This window comes from Rhizopus delemar, genomic scaffold, assembly GCF_000149305.1.
Source record: "Rhizopus delemar RA 99-880 supercont3.13 genomic scaffold, whole genome shotgun sequence".
Lineage (NCBI taxonomy): Eukaryota > Fungi > Mucoromycota > Mucoromycetes > Mucorales > Rhizopodaceae > Rhizopus > Rhizopus delemar.
Window position 1 is genome coordinate 339,293 of NW_027137839.1, and position 15,377 is coordinate 354,669.

At 37.0% G+C, this 15,377-nt stretch overlaps 8 protein-coding genes across 8 annotated transcripts; 3 read left to right on the plus strand and 5 right to left on the minus strand.

Annotated features, from left to right (window-relative positions):
- Nucleotides 1-582: 582 nt before the first annotated feature.
- On the minus strand, nucleotides 583-1,443 carry RO3G_13979 (uncharacterized protein; the record flags this gene model as incomplete). Its single annotated transcript, XM_067668563.1, has 1 exon — nucleotides 583-1,443. The coding sequence occupies one exon, from the start codon at nucleotides 1,441-1,443 to the stop codon at nucleotides 583-585; it is 861 nt and encodes a 286-aa protein (XP_067524664.1).
- Nucleotides 1,444-1,605: 162 nt separating this feature from the next.
- On the minus strand, nucleotides 1,606-4,917 carry RO3G_13980 (uncharacterized protein; the record flags this gene model as incomplete). Its single annotated transcript, XM_067668564.1, has 1 exon — nucleotides 1,606-4,917. The coding sequence occupies one exon, from the start codon at nucleotides 4,915-4,917 to the stop codon at nucleotides 1,606-1,608; it is 3,312 nt and encodes a 1,103-aa protein (XP_067524665.1).
- Nucleotides 4,918-7,599: 2,682 nt separating this feature from the next.
- On the minus strand, nucleotides 7,600-8,301 carry RO3G_13981 (uncharacterized protein; the record flags this gene model as incomplete). Its single annotated transcript, XM_067668565.1, has 1 exon — nucleotides 7,600-8,301. One exon carries the CDS (start codon nucleotides 8,299-8,301, stop codon nucleotides 7,600-7,602), a length of 702 nt encoding a protein of 233 aa, XP_067524666.1.
- A 1,519-nt stretch (nucleotides 8,302-9,820) lies between these two features.
- On the plus strand, nucleotides 9,821-10,146 carry RO3G_13982 (uncharacterized protein; the record flags this gene model as incomplete). Its single annotated transcript, XM_067668566.1, has 2 exons — nucleotides 9,821-9,979; nucleotides 10,075-10,146. 2 exons carry the CDS (start codon nucleotides 9,821-9,823, stop codon nucleotides 10,144-10,146), a joined length of 231 nt encoding a protein of 76 aa, XP_067524667.1.
- A 614-nt stretch (nucleotides 10,147-10,760) lies between these two features.
- On the plus strand, nucleotides 10,761-11,132 carry RO3G_13983 (mitochondrial 54S ribosomal protein bL31m; the record flags this gene model as incomplete). Its single annotated transcript, XM_067668567.1, has 1 exon — nucleotides 10,761-11,132. One exon carries the CDS (start codon nucleotides 10,761-10,763, stop codon nucleotides 11,130-11,132), a length of 372 nt encoding a protein of 123 aa, XP_067524668.1.
- Nucleotides 11,133-11,885: 753 nt separating this feature from the next.
- RO3G_13984 (uncharacterized protein) lies at nucleotides 11,886-12,122 on the minus strand (the record flags this gene model as incomplete). The annotated part of the gene is made up of 1 exon (XM_067668568.1): nucleotides 11,886-12,122. The coding sequence occupies one exon, from the start codon at nucleotides 12,120-12,122 to the stop codon at nucleotides 11,886-11,888; it is 237 nt and encodes a 78-aa protein (XP_067524669.1).
- A 513-nt stretch (nucleotides 12,123-12,635) lies between these two features.
- On the minus strand, nucleotides 12,636-13,322 carry RO3G_13985 (uncharacterized protein; the record flags this gene model as incomplete). The annotated part of the gene is made up of 2 exons (XM_067668569.1): nucleotides 12,636-13,061; nucleotides 13,215-13,322. The coding sequence occupies 2 exons, from the start codon at nucleotides 13,320-13,322 to the stop codon at nucleotides 12,636-12,638; spliced, it is 534 nt and encodes a 177-aa protein (XP_067524670.1).
- A 558-nt stretch (nucleotides 13,323-13,880) lies between these two features.
- On the plus strand, nucleotides 13,881-15,341 carry RO3G_13986 (uncharacterized protein; the record flags this gene model as incomplete). The annotated part of the gene is made up of 6 exons (XM_067668570.1): nucleotides 13,881-13,976; nucleotides 14,057-14,576; nucleotides 14,704-14,991; nucleotides 15,054-15,130; nucleotides 15,181-15,261; nucleotides 15,312-15,341. 6 exons carry the CDS (start codon nucleotides 13,881-13,883, stop codon nucleotides 15,339-15,341), a joined length of 1,092 nt encoding a protein of 363 aa, XP_067524671.1.
- Between the last annotated feature and the right edge of the window lie 36 nt (nucleotides 15,342-15,377).

Consider the following 15,377-nt stretch of genomic DNA (forward strand, 5'->3'; position numbering starts at 1 on the left):
CCATGGCCGTTTTCTGTTTGTTTGTGGGTTTAAACCCTGTAATTGAAACGGTTTCTTTGGATGACCAACTAAAATGCGATCATACGAATAAAATCCTCATAAAAAAAAATCTATTAGTCCCCAAAACATCCTCTAGACTATCATGCGTATGTATCGCCGGGAATTGTTATGCTGCAAGTGTGCAAAAATGTGGTTGAACCTAGAATTGATATCCCATTCATCCATTGAACTTTTCTTTGTGTGTCTGTGCATCAACATGTTTCAACTCGTTCTTATTTTCTGTTTCTCTCTCTCTTTTTTTTCCCCCCCACAAAGTTTAAAGAATACGCCGAAGCAGACAAAATTTTTTTTTGTAAATGTGTTAAAAGTATGACGTGTGTGTGAGACAATGACTGTGCCGATTTTTTTTTTCATTAAATAAGGTGTGATAGATTCTCTGCAAATAAAAAAAGAAAAGAAAAGTGTATGTGTGCGTGTGTGTGTTTGCGTATATGTGTTTTGGTTTGATTTGTCCGAGTGGCAGATTTATGTAGTAGAAATAAGCATTTAAAAGAATAAGAGAGAGAGAGAGCAATAAACAAGTTATCTGTATCTTCTGTCATATGGATCATTTCTTCTGATCATTCTTCTATCAGCTGCCCATCTTGGTTGAATAGGAGGTGATGATAAAGGAGATGAAGGATAATATCTTGGAGGATAATAACGGTTTGGTGGTGAAGAAGATACAGTTCGTGGTGGAGGTGATGGATATCGACTACTGCTGTGATAACGAGGCCTTGTGTGTCGTACTTCAGAACGATGATAATTTTCTACTCTACCAACAGGTCGATATGAGCTATTACTACTACTATGATCAGTGACAATCTCTTTTCGATCCCATACACTTTTGCGTGTCAATTGGTTGTAATAATAAACTTGTCCCTGCTCTGTTTTGTGTGATACCCAAGGTTCAGGTAGCTGTTCTCTGTCCTCTCTTTTTATTTCTGTCTTTGATTCTTTTATAACACTGGGTGATTCCTTTTTAGTTTCTTCATGAACTGGTGATTGTTCCCTACGCTCATTAGCCCAGTCATCTTCACCATCCGAGTCAAATGAGATTACTGCTTCTTTTATCACTACTGGTCTTGGTGCTTCTTTTTCTTTTCCTTCATCTTCTTTAGTCACTTTCTTTTCTTCCTCTTCTTTTCTTTTTGCTGGTAATTCCTCTATTGCTGCTGTTGTTGTTATTCTTATATCTTGTCTTACTGAAGAAGGTGATGAGTGACGATGGTAATTGTAATCTCTTGATGTAGAGTAATGTGTTACAGGCCTACTATCATATCTACTACTCATATTTCTTATATGTGAAGGTGAAGGGTATCTTGGTCTATAATATCTTTCATCGAATCGTTGTCTTGTGGGTGCAAATCTACTTTTAGGAGAATAACCGTAACGACGATCCATTTCAATAATGAAGAAAAGGAAAATAAAAACAAATTTTTTTAAAAATCAAAAATTTTCCTTTTTTAAAAGAAAATTCATTTATTAGTTTCATAGGCAATATTATATGAAGAGGAGAGGAGGGTATTTTATACATCAAGTATTTACAAATACTAATGGAGAATTTTAAGCGTGAGCAGGTGTTAAGCTTTCTAAATCATATTCTTGCTGGTCGTTGCTAAACAACGGTTGGTATGTTCCCTTTGCACGGTCAGTTTGAAATAATTTTCTGACAAGAACTCTAAATCGGCTTATACGTGGCTTTTCATTTGAAAAGTTTGGTTTACGCCAGAGCCATTTGAGCATCAGACTACTCAAGACTACACTTGTTGAGCTTGCGGCCATAGCCATACCTGCCATCATAGGATGAAGATAAATACCAAAGGGGACAAGGAGACCCATCGCCAATGGAATACCAAGCATGTTATAGACACAGGCCCATCCCAGGTTCAATTTGATTCGTTTAAAGATAGATCTTGACAGGTCCAGCGCAACCACAACGTCCGTCAGATCAGATCGCATAAGAACAACATCGGCTGCTTCCATGGCAATATCAGTACCACTGCATAGAGCGATACCAAGATTAGAGGCCACAAGAGCAGGTGAATCATTGATACCATCTCCAACCATAGCTACAACTGTAGGAACAAGCTTGGGAGCAAAGAAGAGGAATCTTGATCGAGGTCGAAGTTGACTTTGCATTGCCTTCACGATCTCTGTCTTGCCACTAGGTGAGATGCCCGCATGAACCTCAGAGATGCCCAGCTTTTTAGCAATACAGTGTGCTGTGGCCGCATTATCACCAGTCACCATCGCCGTGTCGATACCCATCTTGTGTAGTGTCTGGATCACCACTTCTGACTCAGGTTTGATCGTATCCGAAACAGACACAAAGCCAACAGGAACACCATCCAATGCTACCAAAATAGAGGTAAATCCTTTGGAGGCATCGCCTTGAACAATCTCAATCTGCTCATCCGTCAAAATGATGCCGTGATAATTTTCAAGCCATTTCTGATTACCGACTACCACATGATGACCCTTTGTGTCGTCGTTGGGTGTGACTACACATTCAATGCCAAAACCTGTCTCGCTTCTGAATTCAGAGATGGATCCCAAGTGATCCAAGGAAGCCTCGGATGACACACCATGTAATTCCTTTGCCTTGTTGACCAGAGCACGACCCAGGAGATGTTCGCTTGAAGCCTCTGCTATAGCAGCCAACGTGAGCATCCTTTGTCTTGTACTTTCAGAACCACTCCAGGCTTGATAGTTCACCACTTCCACTTTGCCGGTTGTCAAGGTTCCCGTCTTATCAAACACGACCTTGTTCACCTTTTGACCATTCTCCAGCACAGCCGCGCCTTTGAAGATCACACCGTGCTCGGCAGCAAGACCAGTGCCGACCATGACCGCGGTGGGTGTAGCAAGGCCCAGTGCACATGGACAGGCAACGATCACAACACTGATACACATCTTTAGACAAAAAAAGAACCAGTCTCCATTCGTTTCCTTTGTGATCTCGCGCTGCAGCACAGATGGCATATGATCGACGCCCAAGAGGCCAACAAGGATGGACCAGGCAGTGAGGGTGAGGACACCGAGCAAGATGACGACAGGGACAAAGACACCTGCGACTCGATCCGTAAAGCCCTGAATGGGAGCCTTCTTGACTTGAGCATCTTCGACCAGCTTCACAATCTGACTCAGAGCCGTGTCTGAACCTACACGGGTCGCACGCATCGTAAAGGTGCCCAAGCCATTGACCGTGCCGCCAATGACCGATTGACCGGGTCGCTTGTCGACCGGATCCACCTCGCCTGTGATCATACTTTCGTCAATAGAGGATTGGCCAGAGATCAAGACGCCATCTGTAGGTACCTTGGCGCCCGGAGTGATTTTGAGACAATCGCCGATTTGAATCAGTTCAGAGGGAATTTGCTTTTCGGACACGACCGTATCATTTTCATATTCGACCAAGAGAGCCACTGAAGGCGTGAGAGACATGAGCTTGGAGAGAGCAGTAGAAGATTGACCTTTGGCAAGGTTCTCGAGGTAGCGACCCAAGAGGATGAAGGAGATCAAGGTGGATGAGGTATCAAAAAAGATGGAAGGTCTCGTAGTAGAAGCTGTACAGATAGCTCGTATCATGGACAGACAAGAGAAAGAAAAAGCAGACAAGGTAGAGATGGCCACCAAGACATCCATCGTAGGCGCACGATGCTTTATCGATTGATAGGCAGAGTTCAAGAATCGCTTGCCGATAAAGAATTGAACTGGTACAGTGAGCACGAGCTGTAAAAGATCGAAAAAGAACAGACCAGGGACAACATAAGTAGGCGTCTGTAGCCAACGTCGACCTAGTTCAAACTCAGGAAATAGCATGGCAATCACAAAGACAGGCACAGAAAAGACGAGACTTTGGAAAAACAATTTACGCCACTGAAGAATTTCACGGATTTTGGATAAACTTTCCAACTGGACTTTTCTGGTCCGATCGGAAACAAACGCACTAAAACCGAGATGACTAATCGCTTCCACAATCTCGCGAGCACCGATCAGGTTAGGGTTGTGTTGAATGGTACCTGTTTCGGTCATCAGGTTCACAGAGACGCTAGAGACCCCATTGAGATTCTTTAGACCACTTTCGATCGCATGCACACAACTCGCACAGGTCATACCGTAGATCTGAAGTTGAAGTGTACTGCTCTCACTGCTGGTTTCTTGTGTCACATCGTCCGTGATCAAGAAGGCTTCGAACCCGATATCATGGATGAATTCCACCAACTGTCCTGGGGCCAATATGGCTGGGTTATATTGAACTGTGGCAGATTCAGCCAAGAGTGATACTTGAACATCAGACACCCCGGCTACTTGACCAAGCCCACGTTCAATGCTATTCACGCAAGAAGCACAGGTCATGCCACCGACATGCAGCTGAGCTGTTTTTGCTACCCCGGTTGCTGCTGCGCTATTGAGAACAATGGCAGTAGAGATTGTACCCTGCTGCTGTTGTTGGTTGTCTTTTGAATAGATGGCAGCATCAAATCCACCATCTTTGATGGCGTTGATGATCTCTTTAGATGTTGTTGTCAGTGAATCGTATTTGATAGTCGCCTTGTTTTCCTCCAGACTCACCCTCACATCCTTTACACCTTCCAAGGCCTCACAAGCGTTGGTGATCGATCGAACACAGGATGAACAAGTCATGCCGAGTACAGACAAGGTGACTGTTTGTGTTTTGGGTACGTTGAATCCACAATCCTCGATGGTTTTAATGATGGTTTCAATAGGCATATCGTCATCGTGTATTGTTGCGCAGGCATGTTCCAAGTCGACTTGCACTTGTTGAACAAGAGGCCCAAGTGCATTTTTGATGGCTTTAACACAAGACTGGCATGTCATGCCTTCAATAGGAATTGTCGTCACTTGGGACATTGTTATAGGACATGCAATGAAGAAGAAGAAAAGAAAAAAAAAAAAGTGTGTTTCGGAAAAAAAATTACTTGTCCTCTTTTTCTTTTCTGTGCTTGGTTTCTGATTGGCTTTCAGCGGTTAATTGTATCTGCCGATCCATTCTAATGCAAGGCAAGCAACATTGATAGAAGGGCAGAAATTAAAAAATAGTAAGCATATGCTCTCCTTTATTTTTTTAAAAAAAAAAGATCTTCTTTTAATCAACCAAATATTCATGTCACTCGTTCAGTTGTCTTTTCTCACACACGCAAATTCCTTCTTTACCACATTCACCCAACAAGTAACCAACCGAACCACAATATTCTTTACAGACAGCATTAGCATGGGCTTCTTTTAGTGGATGACAGGTCTTTTGATGAGGAGTTGCTTTGGTTGTCATCATCAAGGCAGAGAAAAGGACTGTGAGAAAGAGTGTGAACTTCATGTGTTTCTTGCTTTTATTAAAAAAAAAAAGTAAACAGAAAAAGAATGAGTTTTTTATAATTTCATTTGTTAAACATTCAAGTTAATTTAGTTTCCCTTTTTTATTATAAAGAATACTCTTCTCCTATCAAAATAAAAATAAATCAATTTCTTTTGATTACAAGTTGAATCAATACCAGAAAATGAATTATTTGATTGTATATGAAATAGAATTGGACAGTAAAGGATGTACATGCAATTGAATCAGTTGCAATTAATAACTTTCATTATTAAACCAAGACACTTTAAAAAATATAAATGGTTTTGAAGAATGAAATTATTAATAAAAAAGGGATTCATCAATGCATCGTATTCATTATAAAAGAGATGAAAGAATACGAAAGCAAGCAAAACTGGGTTTATCAACCACAGATAGAAAATGAATAAAACGTTTTTTTAAACCCTTCCTTACTGTCATTACAGGGAGTCCTTGGGGGGAATCAAACGATGGGCTTACAAGAAAGAAAAAAAGAAGAACATCTGTTTAAAGGAGAATAATTTACATCCTCTTTATCCAACAAAACTTCCAAGAGACAATATGAACATTAAATGATAGGGAATAGTATCATGCCCATTCAGCTCACTTGCTCTTCACTTGACGAGTACAAAAATGAAACGTTTCAAGACCAAAACAGGTTGTTTCCTCTGCCTGCTTTCAAAAGCTTGCTTTGCCAACCTCATCTCTTTTGATTACCAATCGCAAGCTATCCAACACGCTATTTTCTTTAGAGGTGACTTGGTTTCTACACTTCAACTCTTATTCTGCTAGACGCATTCAAGTTATTAGCCAGTTTGATTGAATTGGATGAATAGCTCACGTAGAAGACAATAAAGAACGAGAGAGGTAAGAGTATTTGGTCTGAATTAAATTGAGAGACTTGATTTTTATTATTCTATACTCTCCAATTTGATTATGTCAAGTTGCAAAGTGCTTTTGTTTATAAATGTGTTTATCATTGTTTCTATAATCTTATTGAGGTAAGGAGAAGATGAAGATCATTAAGCATGAAAGCATATAAATCTTTTCTTTAGGAGAGACTTTCTTCTCCTCTAATTTATTAGTGCATGACAGAAATAAAAGAAAATAAAAATTATGCTTAATTATTTCAAGTTCAACTCCTGAATTATGTCATCCATCAAAGTACACAGCCTTATTCACCAAGTGAATAAAGGAACTCTATCCACCTGTCTTGTTTTTATAGCGTATTGCTGGCGTTTTTTTTTTTTTTCACTGATTTAACCTGCTTTTATCTCATAGAGCGTCTTGTATTTATCACATTATACAATCCATCAATCCGAGAGATAAAGTATTGGGATTTCTAGTGCTCAAAGGTAACAAAGCTTACAGAGCAAGAACAAGGGGAAGTTATTGATGCAACTAACAGTGAATAATGAAAGAAACAAACAGAGATGCAATCAAATGCATTCATTTCTATTCCCCCCCTCCCCCTTTTTGAGTTCCAGGAGAAAGATAAGGTTCAATATAAACAAGTCTTCACCTTTTTTTAAACGTATCGTTTTGTGTCACATTTCAAATTATTTATGCCAAAAGGAGTAAGAAAAAGGGAGAAATAACCAACTTTATTTTTCTAGACATCCAAAAGATGTTATTTACTCATTCTTTTTTATCATTTAGCTGAATTATCGTACCTTGTTGGTCTACATGACAATTGAAAGTAAACCAACCATCCTACAGCAGATAGTTTATGACTCATGAAATATTCTCCCTCAATCATCAAAACAGAATGTGCTGTTGACGCAATCCATTGACCTTCTCAACAAGTCAAATCGTACAAGACTATGAAACAAATAGACTCACGAATAATCTTTAGCTTGTACACAATGTCAACTCATTTTCTTTAGAAATTTCTCATTTGACTACGGTGATACACAAAAAATGAAGCAGAATATTTTTTTAAGAAAAAAAAAGTTGATGACCACTAAAAATCTAATTTCTATTTTTCTATAATCCATTTACCTTCTTTTATAAAACACAGACATGAGTCATTTGTAGAGAACAAAAGTAAAGCAGATTTGAAGAGACTGCGAATAAAACAAAAGATGAGCATTGAATTATAAGTTCAACTGCAAAGAAAGAGAGATAAACAAAAGTGAACATTTGAAACAAATAAACAATTGTACAAATAAATTAGTCTTTTTTTTTATTATTTTTCTGTCATCTTATTTTAGAATACCACATTCCAAGTCATGGATTGGCTTATGTTCCTGAAGACAACGAACTGTACAATAGAATTGTGATTTACATCGTGAGCAGACTGGCATTCCTCTTTTTTCCCTTCCACAATTAGAACACGTCTTGTGAGCAGTAGATCCTTTACTAGAAACAGATGAAGTTCTTGAAGGCAAGCAAGGTCGAACATGTACCCGGCTGAGTTGTTCAAGAGCAACGCGTGCCGATTGCTGAATCAAACGCGTGTGTTTACTCGGACGAACACAAAGGCACTTTCGATAATATTCAAGTGACCTTTGGATATTTTGTTGCTCATAAAGAGAGGCACGGCAGTGATAGATGGCCACACGAATAGCACAAGCCCATCTATCCTCTTCTTCATTCACCTCTTCCGACAAAGGTATCAAACTATCTCTTTCCACACTTTCCTCTTTAAGCTGTCGATTCAATTCACACAGTTCATGAAATAAAGCAGGTATCCAAGAAGAAAGATGCTCCATGTGATATTGTATGAGCTGAATTGAGAGTTGAACAAGCTCAAACAGATCATTGTCGCATTCAATCAGATTGTCTAGTCTTCTTGAAGACTTTAAAGCCGTTCTACAATAATTTGCCACCCGAGCGCATTGAGAACAGTTTTCTTTGTGTTCTACTTTAAAAGGAGAATTTTCTAGTGAATTATTCAAGTACATTTTATAAAATAAAATTAAAAAAAGAAGAAAAAAAAAAAAAAAAAAAGAAGGCCGGGTGAAGATAAGCAAACAATAAACAGCATGTGATCTCAGGTGTGTTGACAATGTCCTGTCAAATCGCAAAGAATGAAAAACCTGTGTAATTTTGGGATTCAAAGAAGCTTTCTATTTGTTTACTCTTCATGTGCTCTACACACACACACACACATAAACACACAATTTTTTGCTTTAATACAAGAAACATAGAAACAGTTTATAGTTTCATATCACAAATGTATCAACGCAATACAGTTGACATTTTTAAGGATTCTTATGAATCATTAATACAAATCACTCCATTTGTAAATGTGCAATGGTTGGTTACAATACTCAGCAAAAAGGTAATCTAATAATCAACAAATAAAAGCATCAGAGTGACTTGAACATCAAGAGAGATCCGGTTCCAAAGGACGAATAGAAAATCATGTTTTCTTTTTGCCTAGATTTCTTGTGCAACATAAAAAGTTTATTAGTAAAAAAAGGTCTTTGTTACATGGATAGCATCTCTTGTATAAAAGAGGAATAAAAACAAGGTTACGTTGCCTGATTACTTTCTATCGAGTCATGTAAAACAGTCTCATCTAAGTAGTGTCATTTGTATACAAGTACTGCTAATATAAAATAATTCTCAAAATAAATACTTTAGTCTGTAAATCACAAAAAGAAAGGAAAAAAAAAAAAAATGAAATGCTTAGTAGCAAGTAGATGAAATATAACCTTGAAAGAAAGTATCATTCCATCTTTTTATTGTAGAAACATAATCACGGTTAACAACCTGCCTGATACAAATGATAGTAATCTCATAAAATGAAAAGAAATAATAAAAAATCTTTGTCGAAATAAATTAAAGTATTGAAAACTCACTCACTCACTCTGTCTTTATATCTCAAATTGCTTTTTCAAGTGTTTTTATTGTCTATTTTTAAACCATGTTTTTCTAGCACACTTTATTCCGAAATTTATTGGTGTACAAATAATTTGTGAAAATAGGATATAGCAGAAGAAGGATGGTATTTCGATGGTGCAAGTCATTTAAACTTTAGGAAACGTAAGAAGGTTTATGGGATCTTGATAACAGGTTTCTAATTTTGGTAAATTTAGGAACGCTCGTAGCATTTTATGAATCTTCACCTACAGTGATTAAAAGACCATTTTCCTTAAACATGGTTTTCCTACATTATTATTGACCCATTTAATAATCCACGATAATCCTTACATCAGGTTGAACTACTGATCGTTGTGTGTTATGCAATATAAAAATAGTAAAACTTTTCTACTATTTGTTCCATACAAAAATAATAGTATTAATGAAAATCATCTTTGATAATTTGCAACCTGTGCAAAATCAAGGCAATGGCATAATTATTTTCTTTTATTTATTTTTTTTTCCTAAAAAATACATGAGCTTGCTCTTTCATCAAAAAATGCGTAACCAATTCTCTCATTTTATTTAACAAACCTTACCAAACTTTAATAAAAAATGACACGCTCTATTATCCAAGCTACTCAAAGTGGCTCGAGGGTGCTCTTGAAAACCGATTTGTCGTATAAAGAGGTTGTTAATCGCTTAACTCTTTCCCTTCCTCTCTCTAAAGCCACTGCTATCGATATTAGAAGAAATGGATATTCTAAAGACCCAGTGATATTGACCGATGATTTCTGGTTTTAACTGGTACAAGCAAGACGTTGGTGAGTGGAATGATCATCATAGGACGATTGAATTTGAGTATTCAGATCTTTATTTCACGCCCATTTATCCCCAAGCTTGACTTGCAAGACTCTACTGGACATCTTGAAAAAGTCTGATCCAGAGTCCGACAGAAAACGAACGGACCTCTTTTGTCAACAAAGCACAGGAAAAAGCATGCTTGAATTGGGCTTTTGCTTATGGATAGTGGATGATTGACAACCGAAGAAAGATAATCTTCTCTGACGGGTCGAAACTAATGATCCGGGCTTTGATGAAACCAATTTCTATTAGAGCCTGCCTGATGGTTCATTATGAAAATAAAAACAAAGGTAGAGGACAAGATAGAGACAAAGGCAATAGGATGTAAACTCCAAGAACAAAGATTTGCACAAAAAAACCTGTGATCCCTCTTTATCATATTTTGAGCCTCTGAATATCAGAGTGACATGGAACAAGAAATTCAGTGATTCAATCTAAGCTATACTTTTTTTTTTTTTTTTTTTTTTTTTTTTTTTTCAGTGTGTCGACGGCATGTATACAACTAGGAGTTTGCTTTTAAACTTTTCAAGAAATGAATCATCCCCAAGAGGCATTCCACCAGGAACAAGCAAAAGATTTTGTCAGCATGAAAAGTCCAGCAAGAAAGGCCAATGTGACTCGTCTTTACTGATTTGACACCCATTCACAAAAAAAAATTTCCAGGTTCCCTTCTTTTTTTTTTCAATCAACCATGCTTCGATTAACTAAACCATTCGTCAGACATGCTTCCACATCTACCAAACCCGAAAAATTCTTACAGACCATTGTTTTAAGTAACGGAGCAACCTATACTGTTCGAACCACTTCACCTACTCGTTCTCACATTCGTCTGACAAAAGACACTCGTAACCACCCACTTTGGAACCCAAGCATGTTGAAGGAAGGTGTGACGGATGAAAGTGAACAGCTTTCTAAATTTCAAAAACGTTTTGGTGATTTGGATTTGGCTGATATTTCTTGGATTGAAAGTGATGAAGCTGTTTCGACTACAATGAAAAAGGCAGTAGCGAGTGGAGGATATAATAAGAAGGCTGCTGCTGCTGCTAAAGGAAAGAAGAAATAAAAAGTCGATCGATCTCTCTTTTTTGTTTTGTACCATAGAAAATAATAAACAATATCATGTAAAGAAATGATGATGCTTTTTATCATTTAGCTTACACTTTTAAAAAAGAGCGTGAAGAACATACGGATGATATAGAAGCAATGATGACTTCTTTATTCAAATGAAACGAGTTAGATAGCTTCTCCTTGTTGATAGCGATCAAAGTTGTCTCTGAAATAAGTCCAGCTGGACACACTTTTTGCGTTCGCATCATATTCGGCAGGGGCAGTGGCGTATGCCTTCTTGTCCTTGTTAATCTCACTGGCCAAAAGAGGGTGAAGATCATTGACAGTAGAGCCTTGGGGTAATTTGTGACCTGTACAGTGGAATATTAAATAGCCCTGATTATCTTTCATTTTCATAAAGGGACTGAATCTAGATACTCTTGTCCAATTGACATCCACATCATTTATCGTTTCTTCTGATTCAAGTTGGTTTGTGTTGCATTTGAATGTAAAAAACTCGCCTGCTTGATACATCTTGCCGGAATCGAATTCACTAAATTTTTCATGGCTTAATGGATTTGGGTAGAATAAGGGGATCTATGCAGTGATAGGGGTTATGATAGGATCGTTTCTTTAGGGCTGCATATGTAGGTACCTCTGTAACAATAGAAGACGTTCCACCAAAAGTATTATGACGTACATCTAACGGGATTTGAATAGGAAGAGCCATCTGTATAGGGTCATTGGCAATGTGAACCACTAAGGCACGTTAAGCACTAGATATCCTCTTCTTTTGACTATACTTGCCTTGTAAATCATTTTCACCCGTCCAAGGGTTATCCCATTTGTTCAACTTTTCATTCGTGACAGGATCCAGATAATAAGTCAACTCTCTACCTTGTGTCCATAACTTGCCCTCTTCAATTTTAGCTCGGGAAACATTCATACCAACACAGTTGAAAAGCTTTTTAGGTGGTTCATTGGGAATAAAACAGCTAGGTAACATATCAGTCTACCTGTCCTTTTTCTTCAAATAGTATTCACTTACAATACAGAGCCTTCCCACTGAAAAAAGGTATCTACGTTTGGGTCAGTAGAATATCTCAACTTCAAAAGAGTCGACACGTCATATTCTAGACAAGAAAAAAAAAAGGTTAAAGCTACTTTATCGCATTGTTTTACTATTTCTCAACTTTTTGTGTTTGCCATTTGTAAAGATTAGAAGACAATATCCTGCTTCCAGCCTCAGTTTATCAGATGTTTGAAAACTCCGTCCACTTTTTTTTTTTGAAAAATATTGGCCAATCGTGTGAGGTTATAACTTTTACAGACCATCTGACCGACTTTTTTGAATTTTTACTTCATCATATTTATTTTCCATGAGGTGGATTTGTAGACGAATTTGGAAAAAGAAGCATTTAACTTCAATGTAGATCCTTAAGGATATTAAAAATAAAAAAGTGCTCGCTGAAAATGAACAGACTCATATTTTTTTAAGCCATAGGTTTGGTCAAATTATCTATAACCCGTAACCCATAATCGCGGTTTTTTTTTTTCTTGTTTTTTGTTGTCTAAGGAATTTCTCTGTAGCTTGTTGAATATTTAAAACAGCATAGCCAGAGCCCATAAAGAAGCCCATGGCTGATTTGGTTGTAATTCCTATTTTTATGATTTCACCAAAAATAGCTAAACTGCGTTGAAGCCCTGAAATTACTTCCTTCTTAGGAAGAAGAGGGGAGTGATTAGGTTTAAGATTGGCAGTGTCGTCGAGAGATGAACGAGGATAAGCGCCTAAGTTGGCCTCTTTGAAAATGAGACCTTGATTGAAGACGTCATTATTGTTATTCTGAGGAGTAATGTAAACTTCAAGATAATGACGTGGTCCATCATTCAAAGGAACACAGGCATGAACATTAGGATGTTGTTCTTTGAGAATAATCATGCACTATTAGTTAGTGTACTTTTCTTTACAAAAAGATATATCAAGCAAAAAAGTGCCTTTTGTTCTAGACATTCTGAAAGTGCTAGTCTGTAAAGTATTTAACTTCGAAGCGTCATCAACGTGGGGAGAGATGATGTGCGGATGCCTCAAGGATACCTTAGTTGCTTGAAAATACGGTCTGTATTTGACTTGCTGCTTGGGTGATAAGAATTGAAATCCCATCGCCGGAATGAAAGTTTGGGAGTTGGGAAGAACCATGAACATCTTGTAAATTGAGATTGGAAGCACAGTAAAAGAAGAAAGAGTTCAAAGTGATCTCACTTTTTAACTGAGCTTAAATATTGGTTGTTTCTACCTGAAATTGGTAAAAAGCCTAGAGTTCTTGCTTGTATGTTGCAATATAGAATGCTTATTGGCTAATTTTTTCCTTATAATTCAAATAATACGAGCAGTGTTTGTCCTCCAATGACTTAAGCCTGATATTCAATTCTTAAAGCAAAGAAACGTAGTTTGATTGTTATTATAAACGGCAAAATAGAAATGAAAAAAAGTCAGGTTCAACCAACAATGTTTCGGGGACAAAAAAAACTGAACCTGGTTTTCACTTGACTGCATAAATACAGAGTGTCAAATCATGTGACACATTTAGTAGGTATTCCGGTTCCTTTCTTTTATTTTTGTCGCTTATCTTTTTTTAATAGCTTTATGGAACAAGAACTTTTCGATCTCTTTTTGCATTCCAAAAAAGCTTTACTGACAGGACAAGGCATATGTGAAGAAGCCAACAATTTTTGTGAGGCTTCTGAAAGATGTACAGAAACAATGGAAAAGATTCATCCAAAATTACTCTTTGTCAATAATTACATTTTGGCTCAGTTAGTCACCTTGGAGAGAATGAGGGAATACAATGACTTGAAAGTAGAAGAATTCAAGACCAAGATAAAGGCAAATCAAACCAACAGTTAGATATACAAAGACTAATATACGAATTGGAATAGGAAAGAGAGAGTACTTTACAGTCTTTGACGATAGAGTTGACAAATATATTTAATTTATTAAAACAACGTACGATCGATAAAGACATTTTGAAGGTCAACAAGGAAAGAGGACAAGGTGATGGTCGCGTGGAAAAAAAAGTGACATTATTTGATCATATATCAGATGAAGCTATCATTGAGTTGCAAAGGCAGGCAGATGATGAAATTGGAGAAATGGAAATGATCAATAACGTGTTGGAAAATCAATCGAGAAATATAGCCTTGGCTGTGTCTGAACTGGCTTCGATGAGAGAGGCTACACTGATCACCCCACTGGAGGAGCCACTGTCGTTTGCTCACGAGAAATTAAGAATTCAGGGACGAGAGACTGAGAAGATGGCAGAAATATTGACAGATTTTACAAAACATTATGATCAGATTGTAGAGGCGACCAAGATATATCAATCAAGTCCTGAAGCATGCGATGATTTGGATATTACAATATTAGAAGAGGATAATGAACATATACCCGATATTCTTGGTAGCTTAAGAGACAGTTTAGCTATTGTTCAATCTATTGCGCAAGTATTCTATCAAAGAGAAATAGGCTTAGGCTCACTCTTTATTTAGAGAAGAAATCCAACAACGTATGCAAATTTATTTAAAAGTTCAGCAGGAACAAATGAAAGTGCTTGATGAATTGGAATATTTCGGTACAAGTGGACAAGCAGATGTTATTTGTGAAAAGATTATGGATGCTGAAGTGGCAATGAAGAATAAAGAATGCAGTTTAGATGATTTCTTTCAGCAATTATCCTCTTTGGCTGAAAGATATCGATTTTATGCATCATCTTACAGCTATTTATTATTGGAAATTGAAAGAAGAAAGAAGGCACAAATAAAGTTGATGAATTTAAGAAAAGAAATGATTAAAGTGTTTGAAGAAGCTTATGATGGTAGGTTTGCTTGGTCAAATAAAGAAAAAGAAAAAAAAAATACATATTCAATTGTACTCTAGATGAGCTTCAAGAAAGGAAATCATGGTCAGCGCAGCATGGAGAATATTTACCAGAAGTGCTATGTCCATTTATTAATGTATATTGATACCAATTGATATACAATCGATATTAATATGATCATCATAGGATTTACCAACTAAATTAACTGTTACCGTAGAATCGGAATCTGGTAGACTACCCAATCTATCGCCCGAAAGTATAGAAAAGGTAAACTTGCATTAAAAACTCCCAACTGAATATTAATATTTTATAAACAGGCTTTAAATGAAATTCATAATGCATCGTAAAGCAATAAAAAAAGATTATGTTTTTTATAATATATT